At 42.2% G+C, this 24,735-nt stretch overlaps 1 protein-coding gene across 5 annotated transcripts in view; it reads left to right on the top strand.

Moving 5' to 3' along the window:
• VPS8 (VPS8 subunit of CORVET complex) overlaps positions 1-24,735 on the top strand; it is a 281,893-nt gene that overhangs the window by 227,172 nt on the left and 29,986 nt on the right. For all 5 annotated transcript variants that reach the window (XM_056535311.1, XM_056535309.1, XM_056535310.1 and 2 more), the window contains one exon: positions 17,445-17,616. In XM_056535311.1, coding sequence (XP_056391286.1) covers positions 17,445-17,616 — 172 coding nt within the window. The remainder of the gene's footprint in view (positions 1-17,444; positions 17,617-24,735) is intronic.

Genomic DNA, 24,735 nt, shown 5'->3' with positions numbered 1-24,735 from the left:
AGTTGATAAACAAATATAGAATACTCTCTAATTCAAACAGGAATATTAATCTCACCATGTGGATCACTCAGTGATCAAATCTATAGGTCCACCTAATGTGAATCAATGGATGAATGTTAGACAATAAGTACAAGCAGGGGTCAAGTCTTGGGGAAAAAAAGTGTGGGAACTCACCCAAAATTTCCACTGAAGGACTGGTCCTGCTAATGGGAACAAGTGTTTATGCTCAGGAAAACCCTAGGGTTAACCTGAGTTGACCAGACCAATAGAGTATGGTCGATTGCTTGGTGGGATTAAATGTAGTGATCATGGGGGCATGGCTGCATGAGTGGATGTGTTCGCAGTGAGCTCCTGCTATCCTGCTCTTTTATCCTGTTGCATCCCCTCCATCCTGCTGAACTAAGGGTGCTATTCCCTTTGTTTACCCCCCTGCACGTTGGGGTACCTATTGGTGGCGATATTTGAAGCTGTGTCGGGCTTTGTGGGTGTGCTGTGCGTCCTGGGTGGGGTAGGCCTGGCAGCCCCGTCCTTGGATGACCGCTGCCTGCCCAGATTGCTGCCTACAGCCCTGCACCAGAGCGCTGCTCCTGAAGAACAGCACTGGAGGGCCGCTTCTGAAGACCTGTGTAGCTGTTGGTGGTGGAGGTCCCCTCACCTGTCTGGGCACCACTGAGTGGAGCATCAGGGCTGGTTGTTGCGGCCTACTCTGTCTGTCCGCCATCTTGGGACTCCGGATCCTGGGCCCTGCTTTCTGCCCCTGCTGCTAGCGGAGTCTGGCGGTGTCTCCGGCGGAAGCCACAGGCTGAGGGATTGCTGGCGGGTGCTGATGCATGCTGTCTTGCGGAACCGGAGCAGTGGTGGAGGTGAGGCTGGGCTACAGCTGATGTTTCAGCCGCCATTTTAAGGCTGTGGGCTACCTATCTTCCCCTGGGGGAGCCTGCTTAAAGGGAGAGACTACCTGAAGTGTGCCTAATTGGGGGTGAAGTGGAGCAATACTGTCTAAGGGTACCCCTTGCAGTGGTGGGGGGGGGGTGCTAGATGAGTGCAGGACGTTTCTATATACCCCTGGTGACCCCTTGCTATAGCTCCCCCCCCCCCCCACATCTGAGGACCTGCTACGGTAGTTCTCTGCCTCCTCTCTCTGCCGGGGATTCATTATCTCATCTCCCCTGTCTGCCAAAGGGAAGCCCCCCCCCCCCCCTGCAGTGTTGCACTGGTGCTTGCCTAGAGGACTTCTATTGGGGGCTGCTGTGTGCTGGTTTGGGTGCTGTGGTCTACTCTCAGGGCCTAGTGCTCTCCCTACCCCCTCACAACTGCTGTACTGTGCTAGTGCTGTGTATTCCTGCATATATCCTGTGTCTCATCCATTGTCTCCTGCTGTTTGCATTTTCTATTACAATCTATTGCCGCTAATAAGTGAAAAAAGAACAAGGAAGAGGCTGGCTCCTCGCAACAGGGAGCTGGCATGTATGCTAACCTGAGGAATAAACTGGCGCTGCAGCAAGAGGTAGCGGCTAAGCTGGAGAAGTTTGCATTGTGGTCCTCATCCCCGAATTCTACTGATTGCAGGGGAACTCCTCTCCCCATGGCTGATGTTTGGGCCCCGCCGGACCCCCTAGAGGATTATGATGCATTCTTACAAGCCTCTGCTTCGGATTTGCATGTTTCCCTGCCTGGCACTCCGCCTACAATGTCTGCTGCGGCGGCGGCTGCCTCATCTCGGCCTTCTGCTGAACCTACTCTGGTCGCTGAGATACAAAGGTGCAACATAACTCTTTCTCAACTGACTACTCAAGTGGGAACTGTGCAGTCTGACATCTCTCTCATCTCATCTTCCATGACCTGCAGAAAGTGACCTCTGCTGGGGAGGGAAGGATTAGTGATGTGGAGGATGCGGTTGTTCCTCCGGTGCAAGATTCTACTAGACACAGTCAGGTATCCCACAGAATATATGGAAACCTGGCTCAAAGATGTGTTTGGGGCTGACAATTTGACTACTCTCTTTGATGTGGAGCGTGCCCACCGGGTCCCTACTAGACCCTTCCCACCCGGGGGTCCGCCCCAGTCATTGCTTGTTAAACTCCTATACTATCGGGATCGGGACTTGGATCTATGGCTCGCCAGGGAGAAACAGCCCATTAATGTGGATGGCCATGTTATTTCCTTCTTCCCTGACTTTTCAGCGGAGGTGCAGAAGAAGCGTGCCTCGTTTATTGATGTCAAAAAACGGCTGTGTGCATTGAAGGTCCATTACTCTATGTTGTACCCGGCTACACTTTGTGTGGTGGCTATGGACACTACTCACTTCTTCGAGGGGGTGGATGCGGCCATCCACTGGTTGGACGCCCATGAGTCTCAGTTATGCCAGAGGGCACATAGCGGCTCTCTGGGCCCTGCCCCGAACTGAACTGTTCCCTTAGGTTATGCTGCTTACTACCAGATGAACTGTTCTTTTCTACGGTTAACATGCTATTTTTTCCATAATGTTCTTTAATGCTTTTATTCATAGAATGGGGCACATTGTTTGCATTAGGTACTGTTGTACTGCATATTACCCAGTGGACTGCTGTTCCTGATTCTAACATTGTCATGATATTTTTTCTTCTGCATAGTCCTATATTTGGTATTCTGATGGGATACATTATTAGCTCTGGGAACTGATAGCATTGTTCTTTTTTGTACGGTGGGTGGGGGGTTACTGGTCGTTATTTTGTGGGGGGTATTTCTTTTTTTCTTTTGACTGAATTCTTAAGGGATGTGCAATTCACTGTTTCACTGCGGGAATGTTCTTACTGTTTATTTGTTATGTGTGGTTGGTTGACTGCATTCTTGGTGTATGTTCTCACTCTGGTCTGTACTTATGTTTTTCCATTCTGTGTTGTGGGATGGATGTTCCTATATGTTCTGGAGAGTGATGCTGACTGGGGTGAACATATTGGTGCCCCCAGGTACCACATGCCGCTGTGTTGTGTGTGTGGCTGAGTTTTTTGTTTCTTGTTTTGGAGTGTTTGTCTAGTTTGTTATCAGTCTCTCCCTCCCTTCTGGCACTTTGCTTGCCTTTCTTAACTGTGAGTGTGTTTGCTGGTCTCCTCTGGTGCCCTACTCTTCCCTGTATTATGGCAGTGTTTAATGTTATAGGCTGGAATGTCTGGGGACGTGGAGAAGTTGCTAAACGCAATTTAATTCGGTGAGGCAGTTCCAACCAGCTATACTGTGTCTAACTGAGACCCATTTGACGGCAGAAAATACTGTGGTCCTCCGTAGAGCATGGGTTTGTTATTCTTATTATTCTACATACTCTTCTCATGCTAGAGGAGTTAGTATTTTAGTTCAGAAATCCATTCCATTTAAGGCGATCTCATCTGTTATTGATCCAGATGGGCGATTTATATGCCTGGTTTGTGAAGTGCCTCATAGACTACTCGTCCTTGTGTGTGTCTACATCCCTCCTCCGTACAGTAGTGCTGTATTACAGCGTATCTTATCTATAGTGTCTTGGTTCCCTGTGGCTCCTCTCCTTCTTTGTGGGGATTTTAATCAAGTGTTGGATGCTTCTTTAGAAAAATGTTGGGGACTCCGGGCCCCCCTCCCTCTAGGCCTACTGGCCTGGCTAGAATGTTGCGTGAGGTTGACTTACTGTATCTGTGGCGTTATCGTAATCCGACTACTAAACAATATTCTTGCTACTCTGCTACTCATGGGACTCTTTCTAGAATTGATCTGGCTATTGGGTCTGGTGCGGGAGGTTGCGTACTTGGCACAAGGTTTATCTGATCACTCTCCTGTCTGCCTAAAATTGCAGGTGCAATGGGACATTGGAGGCGAGCACCCGCTGTTCTGGCTAAAATTGCTGACTACGGCAGAGATTGTAGGTGTAGAACTTAGGAGTTTTATAGAACTTAATTCCGGGTCGGCTTCAGTCTCCATATTCTGGGACTCCCTTAAGGCGTTCCTCTGTGCCTCTTTATTCGAGACATTAGTACCCATAAATCTTTTACTAGAGCGAAGGGGGATAAGTTGGGCACTGCGATTGTTGGGGCCAAGGGTGCCTATATTTTGTCTCCTTCCTCTGAGTCAAAGGAGCATTGGTTGCAGGCCCAGGTTGCTTATAATGTTTATGTGGAGAAGGCTGCAGAGCACAAACAGTTTTTCACTAAACAGCATTATTTTGAATGTGGTGAGGGTACGAGTAAACTATTAGCCTCTATTGCTCGTGCCCAGCAGGGGGTCACGTATATTGAGTGTCTGAGAGATCATTGGGGGAGGAAGGTCACGGAGGATAGGGACATTTTGCGGGTGATGTTGGATTTTTATCAGGATGCATACTCATCCAAGACTGCTTGTTCTGAGTTAGACTTGAAGGACTATGTGGGATGGGTGTCTCTGCCTTCTCTTTCTCCAAATCAGAGGGGTGAGCTGGACTCGCCTATCTCTCTGTAAGAATTGGAACTAGCCTTAAAAGATGCTGCTAATGAGAAGTTCCCAGGCCCCGATGGTCTGCCAAGTGAGGTGTATAAACAATTTCAGGGAGTGCTCTTGCTGCAACTGCAGCGGGTATTCGAGGCAGTGGTGGAGGAGGGCACTTTGCCCCTTTCCATGATGGAGGCAATCATCGTGCTTCTTCCAAAACCTGGTGAGGACCTGTTATGTGCGGGCTCCTACAGGCCTATTTCTCTCTTATGTGCTGATGTGAAGCTGCTGGTTCGGGTACTCGCTAACAGAATGGCTAATGTTATCTTATCGCTAGTTCAAGGGGACCAGACTGGCTTTATGCGAGGTGAATCTGCCGTAGACAATATCCGTAGAGTTTATTTTAACTTGCAGATGTCACAGGAGGGGGCTGGTGCTAGGTCACTGGTTTCATTGGACGCTGCCAAGGCCTTTGATAGCGTTGAATGGTACTCCTTGTGGGGGATGATGACATCTATGGGTTTTGAACCTCGGTTTCTCTCTTATGTTCAATTGTTGTACCGGGACCCTGTTGCCAGACTTAGAGTGAATGGTCAGCTATCGAAGCCCTTTCAGTTGCAGAGAGGCACGCGGCAGGGGTGTCCCCTGTTGCTACTACTCTTTTGCATTAGGTATTGAGCCTTTGGCTTGCCTCATTAGGTCTTCTGTTAGCATGTTCGGGTTTGGGTATGGGTCTGTTGAAGAGCAGGTGGCGCTCTATGCGAATGATATGCTGCAGTTTTTAGGAGATACGGCCCTCTCCTTGGCTCCTGTCATGTCGCTTTTATCTCTGACTTCGGTTCATATTCTGGTCTGTTAATTAATTGGGACAAATCTGTACTGATGCCTCTTGACCCTCTGCCTGCTATTCCTCAGATTGCTGCCTCCAGGCTTCAGGTGGTGACTAGTTTTAAGTATTTGGGCATTTACATTAACCCATCCCTACATGACTTTGTTCCTCGCAACCTGACCCCTCTCCTGGATAAGAGTTCCCAGAAGGTGGCAGTTTGGTGTAAACTTCCGATTTCGGTGGTTGGTAGGACAAACTTGGCCAAAATGGTCTTAATTCCGCAATTATTGTATGTTTTGCAAAATTCCCCGGTGTGGATTACGATGGCCCACTTTCAGCGCATTCAGCGTCTTTTCAGGCAGCTGGTATGTGTGCACTGCCAGAATTAGACTGGAAAGTCTTCAGAGGGCATGGCCCTACCTAATCCCTGGTTATATTTTATTGGCCTCCCAACTGCACCAAATACGGGGTTGGGCACATGCTAGCACGTTAGGCCCCATGAAATGATTGTTCATGGCCAGACATGGGGGACGAATCCCGCTCCACATGCTTGAGATAGGTGCCCTTACTAGGCCTCCTGACTCCTCTCCCACTACCCATCTCTTATGCAAGCTTTGGGGCCACACGCAAAAACTACTTGGACTTACTGTTGCACTAAATTTACCCCGCTGTGGCGTAACCCTTGCTTGCCTGATTTCTACTCTTTTATGGATTCTGGCTTTTGGGAGAGGAAAGGATTGTGTATTTTGGAGCAACTAGCTGTTCAGGGTGTAGTTCAGTCCTTTGGGGACTTACAGGAGGAGTTTGCTCTACGTCAATCTTCCTTTTATAGGTACTTACAGCTCCGCCATGTCTATGAAACACAGTGTAGGTCCTTAACGTTGGTAATTTATTCTAATAGGGCTTTGGATTTGGTGGTCTCGAAGAGGGAGTCAGCTGGGATTATCTCATGGGTGTATGGAGAATTGTTGAGCTTCCATCATGACAAATTCCTCTTGACCATTCGTGGTAAGTGGGAAAGGGATGCTGGTGTTATGACCAACGAGGAGTGGTCCACGGTGCTGGCGCTCGTTCCCTATTTTTCTAATAGGTTGTCCCAGCTCTTTCTCCTGCATAGAGTATATAAAACTCTGGTGTTCCTGCATAGGATTGGGGTGCAGTCCAATTCTGCGTGTCCACGCTGTGGTAGGTTGGAGGAACATCTAGTGCATAAGACCTGGGACTGCCCCCTCCTGGTCACTTATTGGAGGCAAGTGCTTGTCCTCATCCGGACGGTGTACGGAGTGACCTTAGCTCGACTCCCTAAAATGTGTTTACTAGGTCTTATTGGTTGTGGACAGGAACCCTCATTGGTAGAGATTACCATACTACATGTTCTGTATCAGGCTCCGAAACTGAGGGCAATATTGGATTAGGCCTACCCCTCCAGATGTGGAAGATTTAATTGCTCTAGTTAAGTTTATAGTTAGATTGGAAAAGGGGATCTACACTAAACGAAAGGTGGAAAGGAAGTTTGATGGCATCTGGGGCCCCTGGGTGAGGAAATGTAACCCTCCTGAAGATAGGATGTATTTGTTCGTTTATGCATTCCTTGATTGTGTGTGGGCGAGATAAATGTTTGTAGTGTTTGATTGGTCGGTCCGAACGTTTCCTGTTTGGTCTGTGTGAAGGTTGTCTGCTGGTGTAGTGCTTGATGTGCTTCTTCTCTTTTGTTTCCCTGCAGCCTTCCTCTGGGGGGGCCATGTCCTGCACACTACATCTCCTGGTTTGTCTGATCTGCTGGAGTTTGTTCTGCTCTTTTATAGCTGGATGTGTTAGGGATGTGGGGCTGAGACAGATTGTCTGTTCGGGGGTGGGTGTTGGTGGGGTAGAGTGGGGTGGGGTGGGGTGGGTGGGAAGTGGGTTGTTTGTATGTGTGTTACTTTATCTTTGTGTTTATAAAAATGCTTCAATAAAATTATCTGATTTAAGAAAAAAAAATGTAGTGATCATATTTTTGGCTGCCAGCACTGTTGAAATTATATTTGTAATTTACTTAATTCCACAATAACCTTGTGAAAAATGTTAAAATAGCAAAGAACAAACAGAAAAAGTAATTCAATTAAATGTTGGCCCTGTAATTGTAACATTCACCATATTGTACATAAGAGATCTTAATCTCTTATGTAATTCATTATTACGTCAAATTCTATTAATTTTATATATATATATATATATATATAAATATTTCTATTATTTTGAAGTTCAACAAAAGTATTAAAGCTACTGTCAGGTTTTTGCCACTTTTTAGCTTCTTTCCTTAAGGGCAGAGCTGTGATCTGTGACTAGAGCTTAGGTACAGTGTCTACAGGGAGTCTGAGGTAGTCTGAGACCTTCCTCCTTCCTCATTATGAGTTTTTCCTCCCCCTGCAGCTTTGCCTCTTCAGATAACCTGTTGTGTATAAACATAAATCTATCACAGCCTTCCCAGGATGTCAGGGGAAAACTGTTTTCCATTGTTGCAAGGGCAGAATGATCATAAAGAATAGGTTGCTAAACCACCTGTGAGAAAAGGATGAGAAAACACTTTTAGGGTGTATTCACATGTATAGTATCCTGCGCATATTTGAATTTGAACACAGCTTTGAATCTGCAGCTTCGAATCTGCAGCTTCAAATCCTGCGCATCAGGGTTCTAAAAGTGTGAACAGACCATTAGGGTGTATTCACACTTACAGTATCCTGCACATTTTAATGTACAGGATTTGAAGCTCCATATTTTATGCTGCAGATTTCAATGTAAATTGACTGAACGCTGCTTTAAATCTGTAGCATAATTTTCCTGTGTGATGCATAGGATATTACACGTGTGAATAGACCCTTTAAGCGGAATATATATATATATATATATATATATATATATATATATATATATGTGTGTGTGTGTGTGTGTGTGTGTGTAAAAAAAAAAAAAAAAAGCTCCAAGGCCACCAGACTACCTGGATATGTTCCGGTTCAGCTCTTCTCTTACTGCCAGCCAGCTCTCTCTTTGATTGCTGCCCCCACCATCAAGCTCTGTGAGCAGAGAGATTCAGTGTGTAATTGGCTGAGGCTGCACACACCTTCCAGCTCTTAGCACTAAAGGAAGCACAACTCCTCGGCGCAGGGCAGCAACCATGTGGTCTGTGTCTCTCAGGAGGGTGTGGATCTGCTTTCAGAGAGGGTCTTGGACAGAGACACTGTGGACGGCTGGATGACGTCTTTCCCTCACTCCCTGCATCTAAGTTACAACCAAAAGAGGGGAAACAGCTCTATATACCTAATAATTGATATTTAGACAAATAGGATGAGAGGGAAAGGGTGGGCTATGGGTTAAAGGGGTTATTCAGCATAAGGTGATTTTAGTACGTACCTGGCAGACAGTAATGGACATGATTAGGAAGGATCTGCGCTTGTCTTGGGGCTAAATGGCTATGTTGTGAGATTACCTTGTCACTGTGGCTAGCTTTTTGTGAACTGCTATTTCCTTTTTGACTTTTCTTTTTTTGACTACAAATCCCACAATTCCATATTCCTCCCTCCCACACATCAGCCACCCCACCCATTGAAACATAAATTAGCTGAATCCATTCAAATCAGTGTGGTTTTCAATCAGGGTGCATACAGCTGTTGCAGATTGATCTCTCTCCCACCAAGTGAAGCAGACAGGCTCCCTGTCATCAGCTGACTAGTGAGTCAGGTCTCTGCCGCATTGCAAGCTGGGAAAAATCTGAGACCACAGTCATTTTGTATGCTGGTAAAAATAAATATTGGAGTGAAAATCACAGAAGAATTGTGAGAAAAAAACCATCACACACAGGTAAAGACACTATATTATGAACTACACTAACTTTACAGCCCCTGTACCATAGTCAAATAAATAAACAATCCTGGAATACCCCTTTAAGTTCCCCAGAGTACCCATCTAAGGTGTAGATTTTAGATCAGAGGTTTCATTCCAATTCATAGCATTATTAACATATTCATAATTAAAGGGTTTGTCCAAAGATAAAACATTTTTTACAGATACCTAGTGATGATATAAACATTAAAAATAAACCATACTTTCCCTCATCTGACTCTCCTGGTTCCCGGTCCTCCTGGCTACTTTCTGCAGGGATGATGCATCATCAGGATGGAACCAGTTACTGCCCTGTACAGCCACTGACAGATCACAGGAGTGGCCCACTTTAGTCAGTGATTGGCTGAGCAGTGCAGTTCCTGTGTTGACAGTGCTTCTTCAGGAACCTGGACGTATATCAGAGGACCAGGCATAATTGCAGCAGATGCAGGGGATCGGGTTATATGATTATTACATAATTATTATTTTTAGACCACACCTAGGCTTCTGTTAAAAAATAAATAAATAAAAATTGATCCCCTGACAATCCCTTTAAATAGATTGTACAAATATAACATTGCAGTATTGACTGCAACAAAACAAACTTGAAGGGAAAGAGGGGTGGAAAGGTAAAGGGAATGTGTGTAGAAGAGAAAACAAGAAGTCCATATGCAAGAGGACAAAAGAAAACAACAATCACCCTCTCTTTTAAACTTATAATAACACACAACAGCTAGAGAAGAACAGGAGAAATATGTAGGGCATTGCAAGAGGTGGAATACTTTAGAGAGGATTATCCAGTCTAATTTGTGGCAGATCAGTATGAATCTGACCAAAACCCAAAACCATCATCAAGGTTTTAAGGCATGTGTGCTGCGCTGCTGAAGTGACTGTGATTAATTCTTCCATTCTATACAAAAGCAATAGCTCAGCAAATGTCCATATAGATGAGCATGTTGACATGACCTCACAAACTACCCTATACAACGACATAGTGTTTGCTTCATCTATTATTTTTTACCTTAACCAAGTTACATTAAATTCATAATTTATTCAACTGATGTGAACATATATTTCACTTATTTTTTGGAACATAAATGCCTCCCCAGATAGGGCACATAGTAAGACCATAGAGCAAGGAATCAAATTCCAGTTTTTGTTGCATTTTATTTTTATTATAGTGATAAAAGTTTTATTCATTTATTTTTAATTTTTATAAACCTAAATCAAACATATATTAAACAATAAATACATTACTAAAAAATTTTAAAACATTTTTTGAAGGGAGAAAAGACGTTGCATGCAGTATTTATTTCTCCCATCAAAAATAACAGAATAGAAACGAATATTATAAATTTAACATTGAAGTCTATGGCAAACGGATGAACATTTAATCTGTTTGCCCCCGGTTTATAATATGCGTTTTTGAACCGTTATTACTTCTAAGCATGCTCAGAAGAGGTGACATCAGCAGACTCCTGCAGTGCTGAGGGATTACTACTACCCACATCATGGAACAGACTTGTACTAATGTAGCCTTCCCAGCCGCCTGTAAACTCCCGCAGCCAGGGAACTACTACTTCCATCATGGAATGGACTCTGCGGGAGTCTGCAGGCGGCTGATACTAATGGATGAAAAACAGATGCAAACGGATGCCACTAAATGGTATAAAAAAATATGAGAAAATATGAACAGGGGATGTGTGAACCTAGCCTTAGTTTTATTTTACCAAAATTCATAGATGCAACATTTTGACAACAATCTTTCTTAAGCAAACACACGTACAGAACACCTGGCACAGTTTACGCTTCAATCCCTAAGGTGGAAGTGGTCATTTGCAGGACAAACAGCAATGTGCGGTGATGCTGCTCCCATACAAGTAGCTTATAGAAGAAAATAGTACAATGCACTCACCATTCAGGACTTAATAGAAGATAATTTATTCCATGAAAATCCCTCCTGTTTCTTTGTCTCTACACACATTTGTATCTGAAACTTTCTATAGTTTTCATGGAATAAATTCTCTTCTATCAAGTCCTGAATGGTGAGTGCTTCATACTATTTTTTTCTATACACTACCTTTCTTGAGCAAATACACAGCAGAATGAAAAAAAAATGGTTAGGGTAACATCAGGCACCAGATGTCCCTGTTGTTTGGACACAGGCAAGTTGTACACAGTGTACAGCAATAATAACATCGGTTGGTAGGTCTCGGAATTTCTCACCAAGATGTCAATATTTATCTAAAGGTTTATCCAGCTAGGGGTCTTCTGTGCACCAACTTTGATCTTCTTCATTGCAAAACAGCATTTTAGTTCTCAGTAAAGTACCTACTATACAGAATGCATCTGTCCTCGAAGCTACATTATTTGACTGCGTATTTTTCTGTCTTTGGTATTTTGTGTATAAAGACGCTATAGAGGCTTTCTGGTTAAGTGCATGAGCTGGTAAATTGTGGAGCTAAACATGTACCTGGATGTGTGCAAAATCTGTCAGTGATTTCAGTCACAAATGAAACAATTTTCTTAATGTCATGTGCCAGAGAGCGGATTTTATTGTAGAGGTTTGCTGAGAGAAAATCCATACAAAATATATTAATGGCTATTAAGACTTTTAGGCTTATCACGCTTTGCAATGCCTTTCCATTTGTGAGTGAATGTCCTCTGGTGTTCTTCTAATTTAGTTACGAAAACATGTAAACTGGGACTGGCCTTATTTGTGTCATAAAAGAAAGCAGCTGCAGACTATAAAACCAAACACTTTATTGTATTATTAACTTTAGCAGAAGTGCATGTTGATCTAGAGATGCTTGAGATACAAAACTTGTGCATGATATTCCTAAGTCTGTGTTTTCTGCCACAGTTTTTTGGCTGTTTTTTGTTATAATGATAAAAAAGCAACTTCAAGGCGTACTTTGCTGCAAGACATCCAAAGGATAGGGGATAAGATATCTGATCACAGGGGTCCCACCGCTGAGGCCCCCCGAGATCTCCCGCAGCATCTGGTATTCTAAACAAATGCCGGGTTTGGACGGTTATGACGTCACAGCCACGCCCCTCTTGATGTCATGCCACGACCCCTCCATTCATGTCTATGGGAGGAGGCGACATGAATGGTGGGGACGTGGTGTCATGGGGGGGCATGGCTGTGATCCCACAAAATGTTCAGAATGCTGAGGCACGGGAGTACCCCTTTAAGACCTCATAGATGGGCATAAAATGTATCCCCTACCTAATGTATAAGAAATTAGTGTCTGATCACGGGGGAATAGGGTATGAGTTTGAAAGGGGTATTCCAAGACCCGTCATCTAGTGATTGGCTAAGAGGGCCCTCACTCTCGCTTGTCTTAGAAAGTAGGGGCAACTCTGAGGACGGGTAAGTAGCTGGCCCCCGTTCTAGAGATTGCTGGGGTCCCAGCGGTCGGTCCTCTCATGATCAGACACTTATCCCCTATCCTGTGGATAGGGATAACTTAAGTTTTCCTGACTACCCCTTTAGTACTTGAGTACCCCCTCAGCTGTCCGTATTTTAACCGCTGCAATTCTTCTGAGCCAAATTTACTGTGCAATAGATCTCTGTGGTGTTGCACGGTCAGTTTACGGTCTCAGTGTTAATGACCATACACTTTCAATTGTTGGATACATGTTCTTTGAGACGACAGCTATCTCTACCATTCACTCCATACACATGAATGTTCAGCTTGGCTGGATGTTCATTTGTTCTAAAGAGGAAGATGAAAGGTAAGCTGCTGCCTGCTGCCAGAAATCTCTTGTTTATTCAGAGGGGAGAGGTCAGAGAACACTAAGGGCAGAGAGGCCAGGACACTACCCAGGAGGTGTCAGCTGATGACACCTGCAATCACATAGCACGGAGGATCAAAACTTTTCTTCCTCAGTCATGCAGGTATCATAACAATCCACAAAGCTATGTTTAAATTGCTTTATCATTTACCTATTTAGTGTTGTCTGCAGTTTTAAGATGTAAGACTGTGACTGACCCCTTCTGAATCTGAGACACAGACAGAAGGGTATAAATCTCCCCTATAAATTAAAGCTTTTAAGTGTGGTTACCCAAATGTAAACCAAAGATTAAAGGGAACCAATCATCAGATTTTACCCTATATAATGCTTGGCAAAGTGTTATATAGGGTAAAATCTTTATTTTCACCATTCCCGGGGGATGCTCCTGCCCCCAGGGATGGTGAAGATATGAAGTTATAAACTAGTCACCGCCGCCGCCGTAAGTAGTCACCTGGGCGGGGAGCTCTTCTCACCAACTCCCATTCTTCGGCCGGGAGCGACACCCCCTCCGCTTGATTGATGGGCAGCGTCATCGCTCTGCTCCGTCTGTTCAGTGAGCGGAACAATGACGCGGCCCATCAATCAAGCGGAGGGGGCGTCGCTCCCGGACGAAGAACGGGAGTAGGTGAGAAGAGCTCCCCGCCCAGGTGACTACTTACGGCGGCGGCGGTGACTAGTTTATAACTTCATATCTTCACCATCCCTGGGGGCAGGAGCGTCCCCTGGGGATGGTGAGGACAACAATTTTACACTATATAACGCTTTGCCAAGCATTATATAGGGTAAAATCTGATGATTGGTTCCCTTTAATGGTTTTTGTTAGTCCCAGCTGTGCCACCCCTTCTCCATAACTTAATACACACTGTACACTACCCAATCATAAGCATTATTTAAGCAGGATTCTATAACATTGTTATATGTGTATATATATATATATAGTGATTATCATCCCAATCCCTCTCCTTTAAGAGGAACCACCACCTCTCCTGACATGTAATTTTTAGTAAATAGGTGTATGTCTGGTAAAATAACCGCACCAGCACCATATTTCTGTGTTGTGCCTTTCTTCTGTTATTCCTCTTGGAAATGCAGGCATTCCCCTTGTCAATAGGATTTGTCCGTCCAAAGTCTGACCATGTCATAACTGATGGGATTTATCAGAACCTTGTGCTTAGAAAATAGCTTTTTCGAAGACTATAGAAAGTCATTGTTCCAACCTACTTCAATGTAGAGAGGTTTGTTTTTTTTCTACCTACAGCTCAGCATTGTGTAGAGCATCATTATGTCACTGCACATGAGAAGGGTGGGTATTCCCTAGTTGTCAGCTATAACTCGGGGTGTAAGCTTTTAGCCTGCAGCAGATGGTTTCTGCATGTCTCCATGTCTGCTGCCTTGAGACTTGTCATTATGATTTTTCTCATGTAATATCTATCAGAAATCACATTTCTGGAAAAATCTATTCTGTTTTCGGCTCATCGCTTTTATAGCTCTTCACTCAGTGGATTCATTTATTGTAATGATTGACATTTACTGCTTTTCCCTGTTATATTTCTCTGTAGATTTGAATAACCTGCATTTTTTTTTTACATTTTAACAATGTGCATTTATATTCTATAATTTTTATTGTCTTTCATTTTATATAAGGTGATTTAAAATAGGATGGTGCAAAAGTAGAGCCCTGTAGTTAATGGGGTACTCCAGGGAAGTATAAGCATGGCTCATCCATGCAGGGCAGAAACCACATAGCCTGTGTCTCCCAGGAGGCTGGGGGCTGCTTTTAGAGAGGGATTTGAACAGAGACATGTCGGATGATTGGATGAGGTATTTTCCTCACTCCCTGCATGTAAGTGACAACCAAAGGTGGGAAAGTGCTCTATATAGTGAATAGAGGATATTTAGACAATTAAATAGGTTGATGAGAGAAAAAGATGAGCTGTGGATTTAGTTCCCCGGAGCACCCCTTTAACCCCTTCCCGCAAAATCAGGTTCATGTACGCGGTGATTAGGGATGACTTCCCGCATCACCACGTACATGTACCTGATGAGAATAAACTGTCACAGCACCTGAAGCCGGCCAGGGACCAATCGCAGTTTTTCCTGGCTGGTGATCGCTGCTATTGTTCTGTCTGTACAGACGAACCAATAGCAGGGATCTGGTGTGGGCCTCCTGGTCATGGCAACATGAGCGATCAGTCCCTACCTAAGGTAGGGACTGATCTATCCTATCCTATGCCTGTCAGTACTGACAGACATAGGCATAATTCAATGAAGTACAGATGTGTACTCCATTGAATTATGTGTATAATGTAAAAAAAAAAAGTGTAAAAAAATTGAAAAAAAAGAAAAGAAAAAAAATGGGCAAAATAAAAAAAAAATTGAAAAAAATAATAAAATAAATGATATATGTGTATAATACACCCCCAAAAATAGTCCTCCCAAATACAGCAACATGTCCCGCAAAAAAAAGAGTCCTCACACAATTGCATCAGTCAAAAAATAAAAAAGTTACAGCTCACAGAATGCGGCGACTTACAAGCATAATTTAAAAGAAAAAAAAATAGTTTTTATGCCATAAATTAACTAAAATATATATTTTTTAAAAGTATATAAATTTGGTATTGCCGAAATTGTATCAACCTGCACTGTAACATTGACATGTCATTTATACCGCATGATGAACAACGTAAAAAACAACCGCAGAAAAGATTTTTTTAATGTAAACCACCTGATAAAAATAAAATAAAAAATGATCAGTGTCACATGTACCATAGAATGGTACCAATGAAAGCATCAACTTGTCTCCCAAAAATATTTTTGTACCCCAAGGCCCCTGTAATGTTATATGATGCCAACAACATATCCTAAACTAAAAGGATGCCCCAAAATCCACACAGAACACCTTCATATCTGAGGCCTGTGTAAGAGACACGTAGCGCACAAAGGCCACATATGGGATATTTCTAAGTACATCAGAATTTGGGCAATAAATTTTTTTTTTATTAAAATGAAAAATCTACAAAAAAATCTAATGTTAAAATTCCGCCTCTACTTTGCTTTTATTTCTGTGAAAAGCCTAAAGGGTTAGTAAACTTATTTAATGTCATTCTGACTACTTTAAGAGGTGCAATTTATAAAATTGGGTGATTTATGGGGGTTTCTAACATACAGGCCCCTCAATTCCACTTCAGAACTGAACTGTTCCCTGAAAAATCAGATTTTGCAATTTTCTTGAAAATCTGGAAAATTGCTACTAAACTTATAAACCCTCTTACATTCTAAAAAGTAAAAGAATGTTTATCAAATAATGGGAACATAAAGTAGACATTGTAGATGTGAATTAATCATTAATTTGGTGCGGCATGGCTATTTGTCGTAGGAGCAGAAAATATAAAATCTAGAAAAATGCTAATTTTTTATTTTTTTTTGTAAATTATTTTTTTTACAAAAAATGCTAAATATATATATCAATCAAAATTTGCCACTAATGTAAAGTACAATATGTCATGAAAAAACAATAATCTTTTTTCCCTTCTTTGTAGGATCTGACAGATACGCTTTATTAATACCTTCTATGTCATGTGTCACCAAAATAAAACTTACCTTTTATTAAAATATTAAGCATTATGGCCGACATTTATCATTGTCTTTAGACTATTTTTTGTGTCTACAAAAGGCGCAAGCAGGGTTTATTTGCGCCTTTTGGTTTACACATTTCTGCTGATTTTGAGTTGCAATCCACTGATTTTGGTGATACACATGATATAGAAGGGTTTTATGAACTGCTCCTTTTTGTGAAAAGGCAAAAAAAAAGGCGCGAAGCCACTGAAAAGTCTCTAAAACTACACCAGCCCAGACTTAGCTTAGCTTTTTGGTGTATGTGAAGAGATAAATTTCAGAAAATGTGACCTGCACAAAATGTATCAAATGCTCTGTGACCATATAATAAATCTGATGATCCTACACATTACCAGCACACAAAAAAAGTGTAGAAAAATGCTTCACTTACACCTACAATCATAAATGCTTCACTTACACCTACAATCATAAATGCCGGCCTATAGATATTATACTCCCCTCTCAGTAGTATTCTACCTAACATAGGCTATTAGCAGGCTAATGTACCTCCACATTTCTATTTGGATGTTCGCTGATAACTGAATGAAACCCTACCGAATTGTTAGATAGGTAGCACCAGAAACAGTATCTGTCCCAGTCACAACCCCCATCCCATCCACGGGATCTGAACAACCTGAGACAATGCATCACTGAAACAGTGGAGTCCATATTAGAGTATATGCTGGCACAGACAGAGCTGGACTACTGCTTAGACATCTTCTGGGTCACCAATGGAAATCACTTTGAACATTTGTAGTGTATAAATAAAACTTAGATAGATAATTTGTATTTTTGAATCACCCTGTATTATGTTTTTTTTTGTTTGTTTTTTTTACGGTAATGAAGAATTATTACAGATACATTATTTGAAATACATTGATAAAAAAAAAAATATTTTGCCTGTTCTAAATTGTTTTTTCTCCCCTCATAGCTGTGGACATTTGTACCATTCTCTATGCCTTTTGGAAAAGGACTGCAAAGTGGAAGCAGGTGGTCACATTCAGTGGATTTGTTACAAGTGTAATTCAAGCAACATTGGGCGATCTGGCCGACAGGCAGTGGTGGCAGATCTAAAAAAGGGAAGGGCGGCATCTCTAGTACAGGTTAGTGGGGATTTTAGCTGTTTTTACAGCACATTTACATTCACTGTAGTTACCGACACACTCTATTATTTACTAAATGATACTATAACATATAAAGTAATTGTCTTTCAATATTTGTACTGCAAACATCATGCCAGTGCTATACAGCTTAGGGCATGCAGAGCAATGGCTGATGTTAGAAACAGAGATGCAGGCTGGATGACAGCTGCTCGGGGCACTGTGATTTGCAGCAATTGTTAACACATGTCCCACATATCTGTGCTATAAAGATCACTTGGAAAACATGTTTTAGGGTATGTTAACAGCTCCTAGTGGGACACTTTTTGCAATTATTATTTTAGGTCCCTTTAACACTACAGGCATCATCCTGTAAAAACCTCCGTCATTACTCCCGTCAAATAGTCCTGAAAATGGCCGTCAAAAAATCACATTCATGTCAATGGGATTTTTTGACCATCCTTCTGCAATCTGGTATGTCCGTTTTTACTGACTGCCGGCACAAAAGACTGTGCATGCACTAATTTTTGTTCCGGCAAAAATAAAGATGAAATAATGTCCGTTAAAATTTAACATTAAAGTCTATGGGAAACGGATATTCACAAAAAACATCAGTTATTATCTGTTTCTGTATGATCCTTTTTTTTTTTTTTGTTAAATGAGCATGCTCAGTACAGCATTACAACCAGGAAGTCACATGGAAATAAAATAACGGACTATAACAGGTGATGAGAGATGGCACGTGTCCGTTATTTTGACAGAATGTCTGTTAAAATTGGTCATCAGTTATCATCCATTTTTTCATGACCCGTTTTTGCTGAATAACAGATGTCAGAATGCAGAAACATAACTGAAGTGTGAAAGGGCCCTTACTGAAGTTTTATTTCTAAAAAAAAAAATAAATAAATAAAAATAAACAAGAAAGATTTTAAACTGTGGATGTAAATTGCCAGATAAGGAAGCACAGCCTCACCTTATGTCAGCTGCATGGATTATTATTCCTTAATGGACACTGACATTTGGTAAAACCTGTGACATGTCCTAGCGACATGTTAAAAGTTTTGCTCCGCAAAGGTCTTAGTGTTCAGACCTCCACTGATTAGGAGAACGAGCAAGGAGAAGTTTGTGCTCACCGTGTTCTCTCTCAACTCTGTGTTACATGCTCAAGATGGTCTAATAATGTAAGTCTATGGAGCGTGTCTTGATCACGTGACACAGAGCAGAGAGAGGAGCATGCGGCAGCACGGACTTCTCCCAGCTCTTTCTCCTGATCAGCAAAGGTTCGAACTTTTTTTGAGTAACAAGTACACTTTAAAGAGACTTTATCACTTCCACACCCCCATTCTAACTAAAGTAATGAGTAAAGTAATGTGTAATTTTTATCTTTCTACGCCCTTGCAGTAACCTGCTATAAGCCTATAAGTAAGTAGAATTCTCTGTTATAAATTTGTGCTAAGTAACCCCCTCTATGCATAAGCGTATTTTACCTATTTACTAATGACTTTAGTTTTAGGGTGCTTGGAGGTGAATAGAGGGGTTACCAGGAATAGAAAAACACAGCTAATTTCTTTCCAAAACAGCTCCCTGTCTGTCTCCAGGTTGGGTGTGGTTTTACAACTTTCATTCACTTCAATGAAACTGAGCTGCAGAACCACACCCAACCTGGAGACATACTGGGAGCGGTTATTGAAAGAAAGTAGCTCTGTTTTTCTATTTCTGGATAACCCCTTTAATACATCTATCAGGAGGCAACCACATTAAAAATGGTTATTTATAAAATTCCCATAGGGGGTGAGACAGGTTGGCCCTCCAGGTGTCCACCCAGCAATATCCAGAGCTTGTCCATACAACGCATCTTCTAGCCAACTCAATTCTTCAGCAAGGCAGCACAGTGGTCTTCTGGCTGACTCTCTGTGAATCAGCTTTTTTCTAATTTCACAGTTTTTTTTCTTTTATATAAAATGTAACTCACAAATAGAGAAAAAGAACATGGCCGCACATCCACCATTTATACTATGATGTAATTGCTTCTCAGCATATCTGAAAAACTAACAGGTGGTTAGTTAATCTTTTGATCAAAATGTGCAAGCTCACTTGGCACATCAATACCACCTGATAGAGTGGGTCCCTAAACTAACACTGGCGTATCGATGGGAGGCAACCACCGCCGCCGTTTAATCAAGCCCAATGACTTTAGTTCAGGGGTGTTTGCAGGTGACAGTCCCTTTAAAACATATACAGTGGAGCAAAAAAGTACCGTATTTTTCGCGAATACACACACCTATCGCGGCGGCCATCAACGGCCGGGACCCGCAGCTAATACAGGACATCACCGATCGCGGTGATGCCCTGTATTAACCCATCAGACGCGGCGATCAAAACTGACCGCCGTGTCTGAAGGGAAAGTGACACTAACCCGGCCGCTCAGTCGGGCTGTTCGGGACCGCCGCGTTGAAATCGCGGCGTCCCGAACAGCTCACAGGACACCGGGAAGGACCTTACCTGCCTCCTCGGTGTCTGCTCCATGCCGGGATCCCCTGCATGGCCGGCGCTCTCCTTCGACGTCATCACGTCGTCGCGCACGCCGTCCCGTCATCCAATAGGAGCGGCGTGCGTAGCGACGTGATGACGGCGACGTGATGGCAACGACCGAGAGCATGGATCCCGGGGAAGAAGACGTCGTGGACACCACGGGGACACGGCGACAGCGATGGAGCAACATCCAGGGCAGCGGTGACGGTCCGGAGCGGCAGGGACACGTGAGTATTACCTCCTATACCAGTGGTCTTCAACCTGCGGACCTCCAGATGTTGCAAAACTACAACTCCCAGCATGCCCGGACAGCCATTCGCTGTCCGGGCATGCTGGGAGTTGTAGTTTTGCAACATCTGGAGGTCCGCAGGTTGAAGATCACTGTTTGGTTCAGAATCTTTTTTTTCTAGATTTTGCACCTTTAAAATTGGGTGCGTCTTATATGCCGGTGCGTCCTATAGGGCAAAAATACGGTCAGCCACCAATTGTGCAAGTTCTCCCACTTAAAAAGGTGAGAGAGGCCTGTAATTTTCATCATAGGTATACCTCAACTATGAGAGACATAATGAGAAAAATTAATCCATAAAATCACATTGTCTGATTTTTAAAGAATTTATTTGCAAATTATGGTGGAAAATAAGTGTTTGGTCACCTACAAACAAGCAAGATTTCTGGCTCTCACAGACCTGGAACTTCTTTAAAAGTCTTCACTGTTCTCCACTCGTTGCCTGTATTAATGGCTCCTGTTTGAACTTGTTATCAGTATAAAAGACACCTGTCCACAACCTCAAACAGTCACACTCCAAACTCCACTCTGGCAAAGACCAAAGTGCTGTCGAAGGACACCAGAAACAAAATTGTAGACCCGCACCAGGCTGGGAAGACTGAATCTGCAATAGGCAAACAGCTTGGTGTGAAGAAATCAACTGTGAGAGCAGTTATTAGAAAATGGAAGACATACAAGACATAAATGACGTCATTTATTTTACCATAAAATGTACGGCGCAACCAAAAAAAATATTATTTATGTGGGAAAATTGAAAAGAAAACCACAATTTAGCAAATTTTGGAAGGTTTGGTTTTCATGCTGTACAGTTTACGGTAAAAATGTCATGATTTCTTTATTCTGTTGGTCAATACGATTAAAATGATACCCATGTTATATGCTTTTCTATTATTGTACCACTTTAAAAAAAAATCTCAAGCTATTTTAACAAAATTAGTATGTTTGAAATTGACCTATTTTGACTACCTTTAACTTTCTAACTTTTCCTTATAGAGAGCAGTATGAGGGCTAATTTTTGGCGCTGTGATCTGTAGTTTTCATCAGTACCACTTTTGCTTTATATTTTACTCTTTATAAATTTTTTATTAAAAATTTTTGGAATAAAATGTGACAAAAAGCTGTCATTTTGGCCTTTTTTTTATGTGTGCCATTCACCGTACGGGATAATTAACAATATATTTTGATATTTCACACTTTTACGCATGCGACAATACATATGTTTATAAATTTTTTTTTTTACGCTTTTTGGGGGGTAAAATGGGAAAACAATGATAATTTACAATTTTATTGGGGGAGGGGATCTTTTTAAAAAAAATGTAAACTTTAAAAAAATATTTTTTTTTTTTTTTTACACTTTAAGGGTATGTTCAGACGTACGCAGATTTGATGCACAGGATTTTATGCTGCAGATTTCAATGTAAACTAAATGACTGAGCACAGCTTGTAATCAGCAGTTACAAATCCTGCGCATCAAATCTGCCAAGGATCCTGTATGTGTGAACGTACCCTAATAGTCCCCATAGGGGACTATTTATAGCAATCATTTGATTGCTAATACTGCATAGGGCATAGCACTGATAAGTGTTATCGACGACCTTCTGCTCTGGTCAGCTCAATCTCAGATCAGAGCAGAAGACCCCAGGAGACGTATGGAGGCAGGTGAGGGGACCTACGTCCGCCATTATGGATGATCAGATCCCAGCGGCAGCAATGCGGGCGATCTGATCATCCATTTAAAGTGCCGCGCAGCCGCAGATGCCTTGATTTATATTGATCACGGCATCTGAGGGGTTAATGGAGGACATCCCCACAATCACGGATTTCCGCCATTACCGGCGGGTCCCTGGCTGCTGTCAGCAGCCGGGACCTGCCGCGCATGACGCCAACACCGGTCCGGTGCTCAAAGTCATGGCAGAGCGCAAATGTACGTCATCATACGTTAAGTACCACTGCACCATGACGTACATTTGCCTCCATTGTCATTAAGGGGTTAAAAGAAGAAAAACTACCACAAGAGGATATAGTTTTAAATTAGAGGGGTAATACTTTACTGAGAGAGTAGTGGATGCATGGAATAGCCTGCCTGCGGAAGTGGTAGCTGCAAATACAGTGTAGGAGTTTAAACATGCATGGGATAGGCATAAGGCTATCCTTCATATAAGATATCTTATCTGCTGACACAATCTAACAAAGGCTACCATCAGTAACACACTACGCCGCCATGGACTCCAATCCTGCAGTGCCAGACCTGTCCCCCTGCTTAAGCCAGTACGTGTCTGGGCCCTTCTGAAGTTTGCTAGAGAGCATTTGGTTGATCCAGAAGAGTATTGTGAGAATGTCATATGGACAGATGAAACCAAAGTAGAATTTTTTGGTAAAAACTCAACTTGTCGTGTTTGGAGGAGAAAAAATGCTGAGTTGCATCCAAAGAACACCATAGCTACTGTGAAGCATGGGGATGGAAACATCATGCTTTGGGGCTGGTTTTCTGCTAAGGGACCAGGACAACTGATCCGTGTAAAGGAAAGAATAAATGGGGCCATGTATTGTGAGTTTTTGAGTGAAACCCTCCTTCCATCAGCAAAGGCATTGAAGATGAAACGTGACTGGGTCTTTCAGCATGACAATGATCCCGAACACATCACCCGGGCAATGAAGGAGTGGCTTCGTAAGAAGCATTTCAAGGTCCTGGAGTGGCCTTGCCAGTCTCCAGCTCCCAACCCCACTATTCCTAATTTAGAGTTATCGAGTACAATTCTACCTTCCAATATCGCTACTGCTACATCTGACAAACATATATACACTATAGAGGCAGAAATACATCCTATACCAACCTTTAGTGAATTGACTGCAGCACCACCGGCTCCATCCATGATTTTGGTTAGTGATGATGTTTTCAATTTATCAATTCTTACGGTTCATGATACACAGATCTCTAATACATCTGGAGTTGAAACCAGTGATTTATTACAATCTTGTTCACCTGCTATGGATTCGCTAGTGGAATTGGAAAATTTCCCTAGTTTTTCTGAACCGTCTTTTTTAGCCTCCCGACATGTTCATGCTAACACTGTAACGACTCATCCAGCAACACAGAGTACAGAACCACGCACAATACCACAATTCTTCCGTCCCCTTCAACAGACACCCACGTCAGAACAATTCAGAACGGCTTTACATTACAAACAGCCAAAAAAGAAAATTAGACGGAGAGGTTGTAGAGGAGGAACTAAAAAGAAAAGACAAAAGAAGCAATGCAAAAAAACATATATAAAGATTTTTAATCTTTCTTCTTATTTGTTAAACGAAAATGAAAGATCCTTGTTATCTAAAGGACTTTTGTTTTGTCCTGCTGTTGCCCCCGATCCTTTTCAACTTTTTTTTAGATTTTAATGAATTTACAAGGACTCTTACCTTGGCCAGATTTTTTGCAATTATGGAGAAAAAAGGACCTCCTCAAAATAAAAATAAAAACACTATAAATACCCTGATGACTAATTATACTAGTTCAGTAAGTAAGATTTCTACAACTTTAGGGGATGATAACCTTTCTACTGTATCTATTTCTGGCTCTGTCATAAGTGAGGGAGATGTGGACATTTTAGCAAAACATGTAGATGTTTACAGAAAATCAAATTTTTACCCGCTAACACATAAGGGTAATTTTATTGAAACTTTTTATTCCTTAGTTTCATATGAATTTAGAAAAATGATTGAAAAATCCATATTACAGCTTAGTGATAATTTATCGCACGGGGAGAGACATGCCCTCAAAGGTTTGAAAAATAATGACTCTTTGATAATACGCCCTGCTGACAAGGGGGGAGGTACGATGCTGTTAAATCGACAGGACTATATCCAAGAAGCTTTACATATATTATCGGATGAGGATTATTATATAAAATTACCATCAGATCCGTCCCCGGACATTTTTGTGCAATATAATAATCTGATCATATATGCGGCATCGTGCAATATTTTAAATAAACAAGAATCCAATTTTTTAAGAGTAAAAATTTATCAGACCCCATTATTTTATTATCTCCCAAAAATTCATAAGGACGAAACAAAACCTCCAGAGAGACCTATAATCTCGGGCATCGGTGCAATCACTAGCCATTTATCACATTATGTTGATTTGTTTTTGCAACAGCATGTATTGGCATTACCAGCATTTCTTAAAGATTCTACACAATTAATAGCAGAATTGCAATCCTTGCGACCCCCTCCAGACTATAGTTTTTTAACACTAGATGTCACTGCCCTCTACTCCAATATTTTGGAGGAAAAGGGCACGGCATTGT

This window comes from Hyla sarda, chromosome 8 (genome assembly GCF_029499605.1).
Source record: "Hyla sarda isolate aHylSar1 chromosome 8, aHylSar1.hap1, whole genome shotgun sequence".
In the NCBI taxonomy this organism is placed as follows: Eukaryota; Metazoa; Chordata; class Amphibia; order Anura; family Hylidae; genus Hyla; species Hyla sarda.
This window is presented reverse-complemented; position numbering and strand designations above follow the sequence as displayed.